This window comes from Vanacampus margaritifer, chromosome 2 (assembly GCF_051991255.1).
Source record: "Vanacampus margaritifer isolate UIUO_Vmar chromosome 2, RoL_Vmar_1.0, whole genome shotgun sequence".
NCBI lineage: Eukaryota > Metazoa > Chordata > Actinopteri > Syngnathiformes > Syngnathidae > Vanacampus > Vanacampus margaritifer.
Window position 1 is genome coordinate 10,467,793 of NC_135433.1, and position 18,192 is coordinate 10,485,984.

An 18,192-nucleotide genomic window follows, 5' to 3' on the forward strand; every position below is an offset into this window, starting at 1 on the left:
AGCCCTTTTTGCTTTGAAAATAGAACAAACAGTCAGTGCACTCTATGAACCTCTCGACACTCATGCAGTCGCACTGTTCCTCGGGAATACAACCATTACATGTCACGAGTTCTGCAAATATGATCAGTTTGTCCCTTAGCTGTCTTTTCCAGCTTTCTTTCTTACTCTCTTTATTTTCTGTATCATCATCTTTGCAAAATCACAGAGAATGACACATAAGTTCAAGCAGATGTTCCCAACCTTTATTAAGCCAAGGCATATTTTGCAGAGAAAAATCGGACAGGAAACCACCAAAAGCATACTGTGTGATATACAGCTATACGGAAATAATAAAGAAACCATCTCTATTTACTAGATTAGATACTTTGTTATGAACGCTTATCACATTGCTATTGATATCAATATCAGCATTTGTTTATTTCTTTTCCTGTCTAGAAAATACAACTTGTCAATCAGTCCCTACTACATGTCAGAGGATGGTGAAGACAGCCCGTTTATCTGCTCGGCACCTCGTGAGAACGGTATGCTTCGTTGCCATGATGTTCCGGTCTACACCGAGGCCAAGACCGAGTGCCAGTTACCGGCGCCCTACCAAAGTTCAGATCTGATTGGAGCAGCCCCTACAGTGGGAGGGGCCAGTGTAAATGGATGTGTTAATTGGAACCAGTACTACAATGTGTGTCAACCTGGGGATCGCAACCCTCACAAGGGAGCTGTCAACTTTGACAACATCGGCTATGCTTGGATTGCTATTTTCCAGGTAAGACGTGTTAAAAGTGCGTTGTTTCATGTGTGGATGTTAGGATATTATTTATTTGGCACAAAGAAAATTATGCAGCAGAGATCTGCAGTAAGCTGCATGTTAAACGAGATGCTTGTTATCACTATCACCTGGTTTATTCCATCCGAATCATCCAACCATCCATTTTTTTACTGTATAAAGACAGAAAACCAGTGGAAACAGAACCCGCATGACCTGCATATTGTTGCAAATGTACCATTATACCATCAGTGACACCAGTCACAATCAATAATATGGATTTTTAATGTGCACTTCTTCCAAGCACATACTGTGCTGTGTAGTACCTTTGCTTGAAGATGTGAATTTTTTTGGAGTCATTGTTTTCAGTCAAATTAACAATAACCCTTAGGCATCGCAGTTTACCTGTTCCTCAAAATACGGCACACACTGTACTCTGTGATGGATCAATAGTTCACATGCTGGGATCATCAGCCATTTACAAATGACTCAATAGTTTGCAACACATACACATTTGTGGCAGGATTTAATGGACTGATGCTTTGCTGGCTTTATCACCTTTAAAGGAGTTGAAAAGTAGACACTGCGCCGATCAGTGCTTCTGTTTCTTCTTAAATAACCAATGCCAGCTTTCAGTGTATTTCCCTCATGCACATATACAGTATCACGTTATACAATTTACTTTATCTGTACTTTTACTTAAACTGTTGTTCCCTGTAGCATGCCATTTTGGAGTGTGTGTACCAAATGTTTAACATATTTGTCCTCTGAGTACTTGTTCACTATCATTTGAGCAGAGGTGGAGTTATTTTTAATAGTTGACATGATAATTATAAGTCATTTACGTCAAACGATGCTCTACAATTTAATTGAAATGTTTTGCTTTTTATGCAAATTTTAATCGCTGAAGGAAATCTGTAAAATAACTGAATTGAAAAAAAAAGTTCAAATTTTTTATTTATTTATTTATTTATTGATTTATCTATTTTGTAACAGTCATATAAAACACATTTAAATTGAAAATACACCAGCACTGTAACTAGAACATGTCATCCTTAATGTTACAATACCATTCCACTGCAATGTCCCATTTAAAACCTTATTTATTGACCATAGGTATGTAAGAGATCAAATTAATTTTGACCATTCATAATACAATAAAGATGACACGATGTCTGTACTTTTTACTGTAGGTGTGTTTTTGCATATGTAAAAACCCTGTCCCCGCAAGACTTGCAGTATTTTTCATTCTTCCTCATAATATTGTTGCGTGGCCAGGTTAGTTTTGGCTGCAATGTGCGATGCAAGATGAGGTGTAAATGGGGAGGTGTGAGTTTATTATCGGCTTGGCTGAGCTCAGCCGCTGATTTCAGGTGTCAGCATCTCAAGTACTCATTAGTACGCGGACTCCACCAAGGAGCTGCGTCAGTTCTTTGATGCATGCGCACACACACATACACACGCATACACACGCAAACAGTGTATGGTTTATTTGTAATAGACAATACTGGCCAAAGTAACACATTTAAGTGGTACACACATTCAAAGGTATAAGTATGCAATTCTGTACATTCACTCTAATGACTGCTACTCTCTCATCTCTCTCTGTCTCAACCAGGTCATCACACTGGAAGGATGGGTGGATATCATGTACTATGTCATGGATGCTCATTCATTCTACAATTTTATATATTTTATACTGCTCATTATTGTAAGTAACCACTTTTTTGTTACTGTGTACAAACTAACCTATGAACCAGTGACGTGCAGTGAGTTCTAGGTTTGGGTAGGCAGGCAGTCGCAAATTGAGACGCGCACACCAATTACAAATTTGTGTGTCGGCAGGCGAGTGTACAACATATCCTAGAGTGACCATATTTTCATTTCCCAAAAAAGAGGACACTTGGCCCGACCTCGAGATATTTCATACTTAGATACAAGATGCCATTCAGTCAAACTATTTTAACATATGCCTCCTCTGTATGGGTAGAAAAACAAAAACAAAACATGAATCTCTTTTGAAGTCTTACATATATCTGCTCAGCAATATTTATTTTTTTACTTCGAGCGGGGTTCGTACCCATCGCCTCCAGTGCGGCAGCTCAACACTTGTCACTCAGCTAAAGTTCTGGGCCATCGTCACAGCCAGTGCGCAGTAAACTACGCTACGGTAAACGTTGCAGTGCACTCCGCCTCTCATTTGCCGCACAACGAAAAACAGACGATATAGAACCCGCCTGAATGTAATAAAGTGAATATCTCCCTGTAAAAGAGCCCAATTGCTCACAAAATCGGGCTAGCAATAGCAATGCCAAACACCATGTATTGTAAAGTGAAACAGCTAGTTAATCGAAGCACATCCACAGAGCCAATCTTTCCTTTTGCACCATTCTTTGTGAAAAGTATGAATAATTATTCGTCCCTTACTTTGCTGAAGATCCGGTAGCTAAGGCGTTGGTCTCCCATCCTTCAGAAGCTGATGTTTTTCCTCAAAAGAAAGGCATGAAAATAGTTTTATATTCTCCAGAGTGGCGTCATCTTACCGCTTTGCTGTGCACCAAGCATGTTTTGAATTCACGAATGCACCGTGCGAACGTACGTTTGCAAAGGAATAATCCAGCGACGTAAAAAGGCTGCATAGCGATCTGCCTATTTGCGTAAAGGACTTTTCTATTGGGAAACTGACCACGCATGCGCAAATACACATCACTACGAGGACAGGGCTGGTAAAAGCACAGTAGCGGTGTGCCTTCAGGAGGATCATTTTTGCAGCATTTTTGTCTGCAGGCCAGAAGAAGTAATGAGTCATTTTTAATTGAGGTATGCAAATCAACAAATGTTGTCACTTTTAAACCTATAGGTAGCGTAGCCTTTTTGAAATGAAAGAAATCATTAAAATAAATAGAAAAAGCCAAACGGTTTCAACTTTCATTTCAGCCTGGGCTATGACTGATACATACAGATGCCCTTCTTACTGTTTGTTAAAAAAATGCATTAACTTGCATTTAATTCTAGTTGTACTCAAAATTATTCAACCCCCATTTTTCTAGTTGCAGTTGCTTCATCAGTAGCATCCCGAAAGGTGTTGCTTACTGACAAGTTTGCCATACTAGAGCTAAGTGATATATTCTTGTGGGTCAGTAATGTTGCTTTGCCATGGAAACCTCTCGGTTTCAAGCATGGTCCCGACTGTGCAACTTGAAAGTGAAGAAATTTCAGTCTTGCTGCAGGTCTCAAGAATTGGATGGAAGTAGTCAATACTGTTGATAAAGTGGGAATTAAAATGATCATGACTTTTGGTCACTCCAGAGCAAAGCTCTGGGATTTGAAAAAGGTTGTCGTAGTCGGCAAACCATCTATTCATTCCTCCAGCCATTGTCTATATCCTGCTCAGGTTCATGGGGACATGGAGCCTGTTGTTGGTGGGAGAAAGATGGACTATACCATGGACTAGTCAATGGCAGAATGAGGCAAAAAAGCAGTATATTATTGAACTGGAGAGAATTGCCCACAATCAATGTGCTAAAATTATTGATTAACGCTACCGGAAGCTGCTGTCTGCATATACATCATATTTACAGGCTAGAAAATCGTATTAACATGAGGTACGGTATGGGTTGAATAACTTTGAGAATGTACAATTCTTGAAATTAACACGCTGGGCTTCATTTTTGTATCCAGCATAAGTCTGGCACAAGGCCCAATATAAATCTGCGCAGGGGCGGGCTAGATTAACTCATTCACTGCCATTGACGACTATAGACGTCAAAAATTCATTTGAACTATTTCTGTTAGTTTAACATTTTTTCCCGCTTTTGTTAACAAGAGTATGAAAACCTAGAATTTTTTTTTATTGTACATTTAGAACAGATATAAAATTTGTCAACTAGTGAAGTCATGCGATTAATTATGATTACAAATTTTAATCCCCTGACGCCCTTAGGTTTTAATAATCTTTTCTTAAAAAATATATAAATTAAAAGTGAAATAAAATAAATTACAATTACTTTTTTTTAAAAGGCGATTAAACGTTTTCGTAATTAATCGCATGACTTCACTAGTTAACTCACAATTAAGCAAAAAATTTGTATCTGTTCTAAATATACAATATTTTTTCTAGGTTCTATACTCTTGTTAACAAAAGTGGGAAAAACATTTTAAACTAATAGAAATAGTTCAAATGAATTTTTGACGTCTATAGCCGTCAATGGCAGTGAATGAGTTAAGTTTAAGTATTTTCACAAACCCGTGCGCGCATTGCACATTTAAAAAAATAAATAAATTCTAGAAGAAAAAGGTGTGCAAAGTACGAATTATAAGGAACTACAAGCAATGTCCACTGACAGTTTTTGTTAATGGCATCGTAGATCTGAGAAGTGGGCACTTGGAGACCTCCACTCGTTCGTGCCAATGTGTTCAATGAATTGATTCCTGAATTAACTCGGGGGATTCTATTCATGCGGTTGTCATATTTATGAATAATAATACGATGACATCCACCACACATGTCCGTGGAGCTCAGAATCTGTCGACCTGCACCATAATCTATTTCAACCCACATTACACTACTTGTGCCAATAGTGAGACATGTTTTCAGTAGGCCTAAAGTTTAGTCTGCATTCAGGCACACAAATTGTAAGGTGCGCCTTGTGCATCTCAAAAGAAATGTCCTCAGTATGCCGGGACGCCCAGCATGTTGCAGAGGGATGAACCAAATCCCCAAACAAATGCATGGAGGCTTGAGTGAGTACGAAAATCAAGGCACGCCAGCTTTTATGCTCAAGAGCAAACATGCTGTCTATGAATATAGAGAGCATTGTGTTGTTGGGAATTTGGAGAAAACACTTAAAATTTGTAAATTTGTAGATTTTATATGATGAATTGTTGGGTGCAACTGATCAGCCAATCTTGCTTTTGCTTGTATACAAAAAACGATTCAAATCATTTTTGTTTTTTACTCTTTATAATGACGGGTGAAAAAGAAAATTTCAGGCTGACGTCTTTAAGATTTAAAGATGTGAAAACGAAACATTAACTGAAGTCGGAGCTAAAATAAAATAGACACAAACAATGAACTCAGCACTTACAGAAGTACATGTGTGTTTCTTCAATGCTATTCATTTCACTTGGCTCTGTATAGTCTGCACTATTGGGTTTGACTTCTCAGCCAATTTGCATATGTTTAACATGTTGCCCCTGGAAGATGTGCTTGTGTACTTGCAGTTCAGTTCTTCTTTCTGAAACCCGGAATAACCTTTCTAAGCTCTGCTTTCGGCACAGCTCTCTTCTGCTGTACTGCTGTGCCGTCTTCTATCACATAGAATTTCCCTTATCATGCTTTTGTGTAGGTTTTCAAAGATCCCAGCTTAAGCGATATTTTGCATTACTCTATGAGCTTGCTGTCTGCCTGTCATTTGATGTCAAAGCGCTTATAATGCATTTGGAGAATAGCTGGGAAAATTGGGGGCAAGAAAATAGGCTGTTATGGAGAAGTTGAAAAAACAAGATAATAAATGATAGAAAAAGGAAGATCATAGAAAATAATTAAATCTCAGAGCATGCATATCACATTTCCTTGTCCCAGTTAATTAATAACCCATGGTCATGATATGTCAAATAAGCATTTGGATTGATGACAAACTTCCTGTTCAAGACCTATCTTCATATTTATGAGACTTTATCATGTTTGAATAATACGTTTTCTGTTGTTTTATCATCATTGACTCTTAATTAAATGGAGGTTATCATAAAAGCTAACAATTCAGTCCCTGTAAAATGTAAATAACTTAGTTGATTTAATTATTGTAAGGTGGTGACAGATGTCTTTATCTATTTTATTATCAAGCTGCTTCCTTATCTCTTCCTCCCCAACTAGGTGGGATCTTTCTTCATGATCAACTTGTGCCTCGTGGTCATCGCCACCCAGTTCTCAGAGACAAAGCAACGGGAGAACGCTCTTATGCGGGAGCAGCGTGCTCGCTACATGTCCAATGATTCCACCCTTGCCAGTTACAGTGAACCCGGCTCATGCTATGAGGAGATGCTGCGCTACATCAGTCACCTTTACCGCAAGTTAACACGCAGACTGCAGAGGATATACTCTGGATGGCACAGGTCAGATGTTATTGTGTGTTTTACAAAACAGAAAGTTCTCAAAAACACAATGTAAGACAAAATTCTTTTTGCGGACCTTATCACTTAATTGGAAGCTTTGGTAAATCAGGGATGGGCAATTTAAATGCTGGATGCAAATGTAAAGGACCTCTTGCATAAAAATTACCATTCAAGTACGGCACAAAACTGCTGAATAGCAAGCCAACATTAAGTGCAAGAACTCATTTTATAAATTTTTCACAAATATCAATGCACTCAAAATTTCAAAAGGTTGTCCTGCATATCATTCTAAATCCACAAAAACTCATTAGGCCTACTCATGAGTCTCATGATGTTGTTTATGGAAATGCAACTAATCCATGTCTTCCGTCTAGTGGAGATATTGCAACTTAAAACTACAGTTAATGCATATTTCGCAGTTCGGCACCTACAAATTTAACCTGGCAATAGCCAGATTGATATTGTGATTCACTCAAGGAAGTTCTCCACAATATCAATCTGGGACTGCTCCGCGTTGATTTGCTCGGGAAAGGCACGGCATGCTGTACAATACTTTGAGCTGATTGGACAATGCGGCATCTTGTGCACATTTGTTTTGACCAATCAAGGCCCCAGATGAAAATGTCGTCATCGTTCATGTCGTTGAGGGGGAGGGGGGGCTGGGGGAGCACGAACATCTTTAGCAGCGAAAATTGCACGAAGTGCCTCTCGCTGTTCAACATTCAGCAAGGAAACGGTGAGCAATTCTGCAAGAACGGAATTAATTGCAGCATTCATTCGTCCATGTTAGGTTTGTTTCCAGAGGTGGGTAGTAGCGAGTTGCATTTACTCCAGTACATTTACTTGAGTAACTTTGTGAAAAAAACTATTTCTAAGAGTAGTTTTACCACACAATACTAGTAGATGTGTGAAGAAGACACATTTCTCTTACGCCGCTATATTGGGCTACACTAGAGTCGTTACCCCCAATTAATACATTTATTTGATTTACTGCATTTTTTAGGCCATAAAGCGCACTTACAAGTCTTACATTTTCTCAAAAATCGACGGCGCGCCCAATAATGAGATGCGCCTTTTGTGTGCACCGAGTTCCAAAATCTGTAAATGTTGTTGTGCAACTTCGGTAAGCGCTCTGCTTGACTGACTGTGTGGGAGCATTTCTTCGGCGCGGACATATTGCTTATATACAGGAAATGCAGTCTTGGTTTAAGACTGGCAGGCATGATTAGATTAGAACCCGAAAGAGTCAACTGAAAGATGACATCTTGGTGCTTTCGCTTTAAGAAACTGCCACCTATGGTGATTAAACTTAGAGGCAGCGCTGAGCTAGTTAAGCCACAATTGGTGAATGGGTTGTACATGCTAACGTGTCTGCTTGCACTGTTCGAGCTCCCAAAGTTTTTTTTTTTTTAATGATTTGAAGATGCCAGAATTTGCACATTATTTTATGTTTTTGTCTGATGACATTGTTAAAAAAAAATCAGACTTTCAGTTTCAGTTAAATTAGTTACTCAGTGCTTGAGTATTCTTTTCGGCTTGAGTGATTTTTTTTTTTATGACTACTTTTTACTTTTACTTGAGTAATATTATTTTGAAGTAATGCTACTCTTATTTGAGTACAATTTTTGGCTACTCTACCCACCTATATTTGTGAATGTTTACCGTATATTGTATATTTTTTTGAAAAAAATAAAAATATATTTAAAAAGCTTTTTTTGGAGCTGGGGGGAATTGATCAAGGGGCCACTTGAAATTGTATGTAGACACATGCTATCATAACCTTAAACAATGGAAGATATAATCAGGGCCGAATTCTTTTGTGTGGCGCAAAACAGTAAAAATGAAGAAAACAAATAAAAGCACGAAGCAAGATGGTGAAATGCTTCACAGACTGTGCTGCAATGCAGATTGGGTTTCAGTGCACTGGTGCTATTTGCGCATATTTAAATGGGGTAGTATGCAAATATATGGCAGAAAAAATGCCATCTTCTATGCAAATGAGCTTCATTGATAAACAAAGTCACTAACTTACTCACAAACACCAGCACTAATAGCCACACACAGTTTGAAGCAAATAATTCACTCCGCTAAAGCAGCGATTGTAGCACGGAGATAGCGTTGTATTGCCAGTCGTGTTCGGAGAGAATATAAAGAAGGAGAAGCTTTTGTATTCCATGCCTGAAGTCCTGAGGAATGGGTTAATGTCAGAAACTACGACCAATCGTCACGATAATTCATAAAAATTCCACTTATGCTGACTTCAAACCATTCACCATCTATTTTATATTTTATGCCCGTTTAATGTTTTCCTCTTCATAGAAAAAGCTGATAATGTCACTTGATGTCAGAAAACTGCGATCAGTCTTTACAAAAATGTATGTTGACATCTCTACCAATGTCCACATCATTCTCTGAAAATAGCAAGATGCTCACACTCATATTTAGGATGTTATGGACATTGTATCGTCTTCCTATTCAAGGGCACTTACCCCTTACCAAAAAGAAGTATATTTAAGTATGCTTGAAGTATAATCAAAATTAAGAGAGTATACATCCAGTTTGCTTTTCTTGTACTTATTGGAAGAATACTGCACCAAGTAAATGTTAAGTGTACTTGTAAGCATACTAAAACATATACTAAACGTTTACATACTGTAGCACAGAGGTCCCCAACCCTGGTCCTCAGGGACCGGTATCCAGCCTGTTTTCCATGCCTCACACAGCCAACACAGGTGATTCATATATTCAGCTAATCAGCAATCTCTGGAGAAGGCTGATAACGATCTCCACCTGTGTCGGCTGTGGGAGACATGGAAAACAGGCTGGATACCGGTCCCTGAGGACCAGGGTTGGGGACCTCCAAGTCCGGTCCTCGAGAGCCCCTATCCAGCCTGTTTTCCATGTTTCCCCCCTGCAGCGCAGCTGAATCTAATGATCAGCTCATCAGCAAGCTTTGCAGAAGCCTGATAACGATCCTGATCATGAATCAGGTGTGTTAGTGGAGAGAAACATGGAAAGCAGGCTGGATAGAGGCTCTCTTGAGGCACCCCTGCTGTAGTATATACTTAGAAGGCACTCGCTAAGGAACCAAAATTATAGGTCACATTTATTTATAATAGCCCTAAAAATTATGTGGCTTGATACCCTAGAGGTTAAGGTCGCTACCTTTAGTATCAGTCTTCGCTGGTTCGATCCCTGTCAAATCATCACTGGGCTTTTTGCTGTAAACTAAACTGTGGACATACGTGTACCACAAAGTATACTTTCAAGTATACTTGATAGCGTACTTAAATATACTATAAAGTATGCTTATACTTATTAATATACTTAAGTAAGTTAAGTATACTTTTAATTGTACTAAAATGTTCCAATTTAGTCCCAAGGAGTTTACTTTTAATACTAGAATAACTGCACTCGAAAAATTAATTTACGTATACTTAAGTATACTCTTTATTATGTACTTAAAGTACACTACTTTTTGGTAAGGGACTGCATCTTAACATCAATTAATGAGGACAACTCTTAATGTGCATAAAATACAAACAAATGCCACCGTATTATGGTTTTTATGGGAATTATTCCTTTTTCTCAGCATACAGTTGCACTCATAAGTTTACATACGCAGCACAACTGTGTTTAGTCCCGTTCGCACTTCCTCGGTCAGGACCCCAAGCTTGCGTTCCGAAAATGTCATCTTTCTTTTCCTAACTGCCATTGTTCTGCCACGGTGTTCTTGGAGCAAAGCCAGCATTTATACTTTGCCGCGTGTGGCTTATTGCAGTCGGGGGGAAATCTGGGACAAACTGCATTGAGTTGCCAAACTTTGCGGTTGTGTCTTCGCTGTTATATCATTAGCGCAATGTCCTTTGTGAATAGGACGTCAAGATGGAGCAAAATGTAGATGCAAATGAAATACAACTAAAAGTGCTATAGCGGCCACAGTTAAATCTTTGTGAATTCGGCCCTCAGTGGGATACACAACACAGGTAGTTTTGTTTGCACAATGTTAATATTGTATTCCAGGAATAACAATCAAAAAGGTGCATGTGTTGCTTTCATTACACTGAGAATTATCAATTGTTCTTTCAAAAAGTTTTTTTTTTTTCTTTACCAGTAAACGGCGTAAAAAGGTGAACCCCAACGGCAGTGGTGGAGGCAGTAATGGCGGAGGTAATGGACATGGCCATGGCTCGAGCAGGGGCACGGGCCCAGGTAGCGCTTTGTGGTTGAGGCCAATACACAGCCTGCTGCAGCACCATCAGCACCAGCACTGTCGACTCGCCAATGGGGGGCAGCACATGAGCAGCGTGGCCAGCACTGAACATTTGGCTGGCGAAGGAGGTGTCGGAGGAACCGTGGAATTGGAGATGAAGGCACTTCCTGTTAGTAAAGGAAGTCGAAACGGAAATAGCAGTGGCGGCCATCAGTCGGCTGTCAGCCAAGGCATGGGGGCCTTGCTCAGGAGACTCAACGGAGGGATGAACTACCCGACCATTCTGCCATCCTTTGTGTGCAGCTACAGCAGCAAGACACCACCACCTCACTCGCAGCAAGGTGGCTGCAGTCCAGATCAGCATCCGCCAAACCACTCGTCGTCCGAACACACAGAAAAACTCAACAAGCTCTACCAGCTTGTGGGACAGCACAGTAAGAAGATACACACTCAAACAACCGACATACAGTACATGTAGAACATATGATACAGACAAACACGATTCTTGTTCAAACATTCACCAACATCAAACATAAATCAACTTTTGGCTAATAGGACAAGTGACATTGTAGACCTCATATTCCTCCTTCATCCCTACTAACAGTTCATTATCTTACCAAACGCCTACTGGAGCACAACAGAATTTCAATATATTGACCCTAAATACTAGGGCTGGGTGATTTTGCCTAAAAATAAAATCTCAGATTTTTTAACAAAAAAATTAGATTTACGATTTTCCCCTGATTTTATTATTATTATTATTATTATTATTATTATTGTATTTTTTTATATAAACCAAGAACTTAAGTTTTGCTTTTATTTTATCAGTTAACAAAAGTAACCATATTTCTTCTCTTGGAATCCATGTGCAAAACTTGAATCAAATACTTCTGGAAATGTAAATCTATGTGTTGAAAAAGTAGAAAAGTAAAACTTTTTGTGTCAACTTTGTTTTAAAAGCTAAACAATGCTACTTGTGTCCCTCAATATGACACAAATAAATATCACATTTTGGCTTTAATGTTGGAACCGAGGTCTGAGCTTGTCATCCCCTCCAACTGTCTGATGATTTTACAAGTACAAGTACTATTATGTAAATTGAGGTGGCTATTTTGCCATGACTGGCAAATTTCATTTTAGCGTTATTTGATTGGCCAGTCCCCGGTGTAAGAAAGTCTTGGCCTGCCGTAAATCGGCTATTATACCGTGATTAGTCCGCTTCACCAAGTTCACCCCCTTCTATAGATCTCCTTTCACTTTTCAATTTGTTTTGTCACTGAAAATAGGCTGTTATCAGCATTACCAGCCTACTATACTACATTTCATAAGGATTTTATGTCGCAGACGACGCAGAGGCTGATAAGTGTTATGGACACAGCTAGTGAAAGTAAGCTTGTCTTTAATATCGGTAAGTGCTTGCAAGGCGAGTCCGTCTTGACGAGATAGCGAACATGTTGCGACCACGCAGCGACATAAACGTGCACATTTGTGCTATTCACATAAGCTTGTAAATGTCTATAAGCAATCAGGATAAAATATCTAAGATTTCCTTGCTCACTCCGGCGATTGGCCAATATTGGAGCCGTTAAGAGCAAAACTATCGCTAGCATTTGAGTTGCCAGTCACGGCAAAATAACCACTGCCTAAACAAATGGCGTGGGGCAACTTGAGCAATATACTTGTGGCTAGGTAGCAGCAGCACATACCTGGGTTCTCCCCTTTTCAGCAAGTGGTCAAATCGAGTCTTATTAGCGAGGTGCAACGTGTCCGCTTTGCTCTTATTGTGTCCCTTTCTTATCATACGTGCGTCCTTGTGTAAATGACTCCTCCACTGTAACATTGTAAACTGTTTGTTTGTTTTTAGCGGGAGTTTGTTTGCTGTTGTTGAGTTCCTCCCGTATGGAGTGTGTGAGGACACGACTGGCAGAGCTAACGCTACGGAAGCCCATGGGGGCGAAAGTCGCGAGCGCAGCGCAACGAAAGGGGGAAAAAAAACATTGATGTTATCATTTTTGGAATCGTCTACAACAAGACACTCGAATTACTTAAAAAAAAATGTTTTATCGCCCAGCCCTACTAAATATAATTTAGATGTTCTAGGGTACTGATGATGATTTTTTTTTAAAATTAAAGATCATATGGCATCTGTTTCTCACATTAGTCCTTTTTATTTCTGTGGGAGCAATAAACAGGGACTATGTTGGGAAAAACCTGGACACTTACTTACTTTGGCTACTTTGGCATGATAGCCATATCACATACACAACATGAAGCACCTTGTAATGTAATAATTTCCTGAAAATGTACTAATGCCTTAAAATATAATAGAATTTGCACTTAATCAAAAATGTAATCAAACCCAACATTGCCATGTCATAAAAGCTCCACCCACGTGATTAAAACTGCACTGTTGCAAAGACGTCTGGGATATGATAGATGATAATTTTAGAGGGTATTACATTATCAGTAAAAATGTTATTTCAATATCAGTCAGGATTTTGTTTATTACATTATTGGTGAAAATAATATTGTATTATTATTATTATTATTTACATTTTTGATGGAGTTAAGTGCAAATGTTATTACATTTTCCGGGAATTACTACATTATAGGGTGCTACACCTGCTTCCCAGGCTGCCAAAAACACTTGGTAATGAATTCCAAGGTCTTGCACTAAGCACGGTTACCAAAACAAGACAGCCATAAAATGAAATTCAACAATATGGCAAGAAGGGGTGTCTTATCATTACATTTGTTTTCTTACGCCAAGTCCTGTCACCAGATTTGATATAAGTTGTATCTGTAAAGGTCTGCTGCAAGTGTCTAGAGAAGAACTTAAAAAGGCATGACAGAAAATCCATATTTCAAGCTTTGCATTCCTCCTTGCAGAGAGGCGGAGAAACAGGGGAATTGGTACAATCGACATTGTGTGAAAAAGGGCTGGTACGAGGAGTGCATGTGAGCAGTGAAAGGAAATATAAAAAAGATACATGTCACTCAATTAAAAGTTTAAATGCTGACGAACCAATGTGGAGGGTTACGTAAGAAGAAAATACATTTGTATTTACTTCTGACTTAAGTGAAAAATATAAAGCTGTTAGTGTAAAGACAAACAAGTGGGAGTATCTTAAACTCATCCATTTAGTTCTATGGTTCTGGGAAGACCGCAACTTGTGCACAGATACATGGCTTCTGAGTTGACCCTTAAAATGTAATTAACCAAGAAAGCATCAGCAACTAGAAGCAAAAAATCCAGAAAAATAGATCTGATAAGCTCATGCAGTGTGTTGCCAGGGAGGGAAAATTAACTGAAGATAACGGCAGATGGATACAGATGATGCGACCCAACTGTGGTTCGTGCATCTGCCTATTTGAGAGGTGTTCAAATCTCGAGTCAGGCCTTCCTGCATGAAGTTGTGGTGGCCGTGGCTAAGGAGGTAGAGCCGGTTGTCCAGTAACCGGAAGGTTAGCTGTTTGATCCCCGCGCTACCCAAGACATGTGTCCTTGGGCAAGACACTTGACACACATTGCCTCCAGTGACACTCACACTGGTGTCTGAACGGTGCCAATGTTTGGTGGTGGTCGGAGGGGCCGCAGGTGCACACTGGCATCCATGCTTCTGCCAGCCTGCTCGAGGGCAGCTGTGGCTACTTAAGTAGCTTACCGCCACCAGAGCATGAATGTGTGAGTGGATGAATAATGAAACGTTTCTAGAAAAGCGCTATAGAAATCTGATGCATTATTAAGTTTGTGTCTTTTCAGGCTATCCAATTTCCTCCCACCATCACAACTTGCAAGTTTATTTTTTCTTGTACTAATTAAAGACTCCCCAATACTTGCCCATACGTTTGAATTAGTGTCACTGCCGTACACCAAGCGAAATGACCAAATGTGTCTAAATTGTCGCACAATTTGCTTGGTTGCAAAAGTGTTTTTCATTTGTGGCTGACTGTCATCAACGAGTTTTGCTGTGGTTCGAAATTTGAATCACAGATGAAAAATGTCGCGCAATGTCTCAGATCTAACGGCCAAACAACAATAGCATGTTGTAGCATATTATTGTTTTACTGTAGTATTTCATTTCTTTTTTCCTTTCCTTGATTTCTTTATTTCATTTTTCAAAACAAAATCACTTCAATATATTTAGAATTTCATAATAATGTCATACATTTATCGAACAAGATAAGTGTGGAGAGTCTTATTTCCCATGAAAAGCTATTGCAATTTATTGGTCGATGTGCGGCAGGGAATCGCCACGGTTGGACTTGGTTTGTTGTTGTACAGTTCAGCCACTTGATGTGTGGTGCCATTTAGCTGTGTTTTGTTGAAAAAGCATAATCAGCTCATTGTTGGGCCTCCTGTTATGGCTCTGATTAAGCTATTTGGCAATATCTCTTTGTTAAACAGGCTTGTACTTTGATTAACCCGCCAAAGCGACCCCAGACTTCAAACAGCGCACGTCCCTACGCATTGATTACACTCATTTTGGGGTAGACAAAGCATTCAATTTCCAAGCTATATTTTAGAATAAAAGAGCAAAGTGCAAGCGCCTTCGCGTCACATCAATTACTCCTTGATGGAGACATTTTATATAGTAAAACAAGTTAATCACATGCCATCCTTATCTGCTATTGCCGTAAGGCCGCAGTCTGCAGCTCCAGACAGCAATTTCCTTTCCGATGAAGTCGAGCGATCCTTGTCATGCTCGAGCTGCGAATCCACCAGTGACTCAAAGTGCATTTATTCATACCTATAGCGTCACCTTAAGCTTTACACTTTGACATTCTTGGATGCTGCTCATACATTAATCAAAGCGTATGTGCTTGGAAGTTTAAGACATTGACTATGGCCAGTTCACTTAAGATGTGAAAGACTGCTCTGAACATAGACTATTAAAAGTTCCATTTTTTGTATAGCAACATCCACAACTGAAGGGAATGAATATGATTAGATAAAGTCCAGTTCATGAAAGTATCCTAACAACAACCTATGTCTGTCCTGCACATGAGGACCAATAGGATCAAGCGTTATGCAACGTGTGACCCTCTCCCATCATGCCCCTGGCAGGTCACCAGAGTGTGCTGTACCAGCTGGCAGGCGTGGTACCCAGTCCACTGCTCCTGGAACTACTGAGCTGCCCTCTCTGTGCCCGCAGCCTGGAGACCTTGGAGCTGGAGTTGGGAGACTCGGAGGGTTGCAAGGGAGAAGCCGATGGACTGCATGACTTCCCCCAGGTCACTGTGGATGGCAAACACTAGTAGTGTCTTACAGAGGCTGAAACGCGACAATGACATGAATAATATCACAATTAGTTGAAAATTGATTTGGCATGGATGTTAAGTAACCATTCATGGATTGCACATGTAGGCATTGACCGACTTCATTGCGGTTCATCGCCTTTTTTTAAAAATTTTTTTTTACATGTCCACTTCTAGGGAGGAGATCTGAGAGGCGGGAGAGGTCGGGGCAGACGACACGGCGCTCTGGAATACAAGAACGGAGCACTTCGGGCATGGATGAAGTTCAGGGAGAAACTGAAGAGAATAGTGGAGAGCAAATACTTTAACCGAGGGATCATGATTGCCATCCTCGTCAACACTCTCAGCATGGGGATCGAGTACCATGAGCAGGTAATACCTTTTGGCCATTCGTTTACATGACAAGCACGTTTTGGAGCTTAAAAATGGAAATAGCTGAGAAACATGGATTATTATTATATATTTTTTGAAAAGACACAATACAAACTACAAAAGGAGGAGGTTGACATACTCATGTATACAGTAAATCATTTATCACAGGAAGGCACTAGTTTGCGCTGAGCATTTGTGTTATTTGTTAATGTCCCGATATTTTTGTCCATTTAGTAGTGTCTTTTGCCCTTTCTGTTCTTAATCTCTAACCTAAACTCTCTCTAAACTAATTCTGTCTCCATAGAGTGCGTTTGCGCGTGATTTGATTTTCTGTGTCTATTCTCCTGTTATAGACATTAGGAATGACAGGGAAACCATGAACTTATCACACATCCACTAACATGTTGCATAAATGTCCTCCTCGTTCTGTATTCCTTTTATGAGTGCATACTTGTGTGCAGTGGTGTGGGAATGTTGGAAACAAGTCAGACAGTGTTTGCATATTTGTGTGTGTCGTCAAAAAGAGAGATGAGAAGAATCCTAAACGAAGATCGAGACAGGATGTTTATTGGAATGTTTCGTAAAGGCATTAGAAGTATGTTGGTCATGTTTGTGTTCACCTCAACGTTTATTTTTCAAAAGGGATTTCTACTCTAGTGTACTATAATCTTCTTCACAGGAACTTTCTCCTAATTATTGGTTACAAAAATCTACAAGTAATCAAATTGTATTTGTATAGCACTTTTCATACATTAAAAATACAACACAAAGTGCTTTACAGAAATAAAAGCAGTTATTACTTATCTTTATTATAACATGTCCCAGTGCTGTTGACTTCTGTATGTTGTTCTGTCATATGGTAATGTAAATATCAAATCCCAATAAATGCTGTTTAATGGTGTGTCTATATATACAGTACAGGCCAAAAGTTTGGACACACCTTCTCATCACTACATTGTCATGTTTACTTTCAGTCTTGTTTACTCCCTGTCATGTTTTCCCCTTGTCTTGTCATTTCCTGTTTTATTGTGAAAAGTCTGACTCCTCTCGTTTCTGGTCACTTGCCCTTCCTCGTGTGGTGTCTGTGTCAACCTTGATTGTGTCCACCTTTCCCCATTACCCTCATGTGTCATCCAATCAGTGCCCTCAGCCAGGTGTGTCTTGTCATGTCATTAGTGTTGGTGTATTTAGTCGGTTGTCTCCCCCCTGTCTGTGTCGGTTCATTTTTGCTGTTGCCACAAGTCTTTCGCCACGTCACGCTGACCTCTTTGCCTTATCCGGATCCATGTCATGTTGTTAGTCTCGCCTTAGTTGTTTTTTCATGTTTTGCTTCAGGTTTTGTTAGTTCCATTTGTTTTGTACTTTGAAGTTAGCCTTTTTTTGAGTAGATATTAAAACCTCTTTTGGACTGCACCTCTGCCTCCTTGCTCTGCCTTCCTGCATCTGGGTCCTAAAGCCCCACCTTACTGACATA

General features: G+C 39.6%; 1 protein-coding gene across 2 annotated transcripts in view; it reads left to right on the plus strand.

The window, feature by feature from the left end:
• cacna1ha (calcium channel, voltage-dependent, T type, alpha 1H subunit a) overlaps nucleotides 1–18,192 on the plus strand; it is a 106,401-nt gene that overhangs the window by 57,627 nt on the left and 30,582 nt on the right. For both annotated transcript variants that reach the window (XM_077556096.1, XM_077556099.1), the window contains exons 7-12: nucleotides 436–760; nucleotides 2,379–2,471; nucleotides 6,636–6,874; nucleotides 10,989–11,521; nucleotides 16,156–16,322; nucleotides 16,524–16,718. In XM_077556096.1, coding sequence (XP_077412222.1) covers nucleotides 436–760; nucleotides 2,379–2,471; nucleotides 6,636–6,874; nucleotides 10,989–11,521; nucleotides 16,156–16,322; nucleotides 16,524–16,718 — 1,552 coding nt within the window. The remainder of the gene's footprint in view (nucleotides 1–435; nucleotides 761–2,378; nucleotides 2,472–6,635; nucleotides 6,875–10,988; nucleotides 11,522–16,155; nucleotides 16,323–16,523; nucleotides 16,719–18,192) is intronic.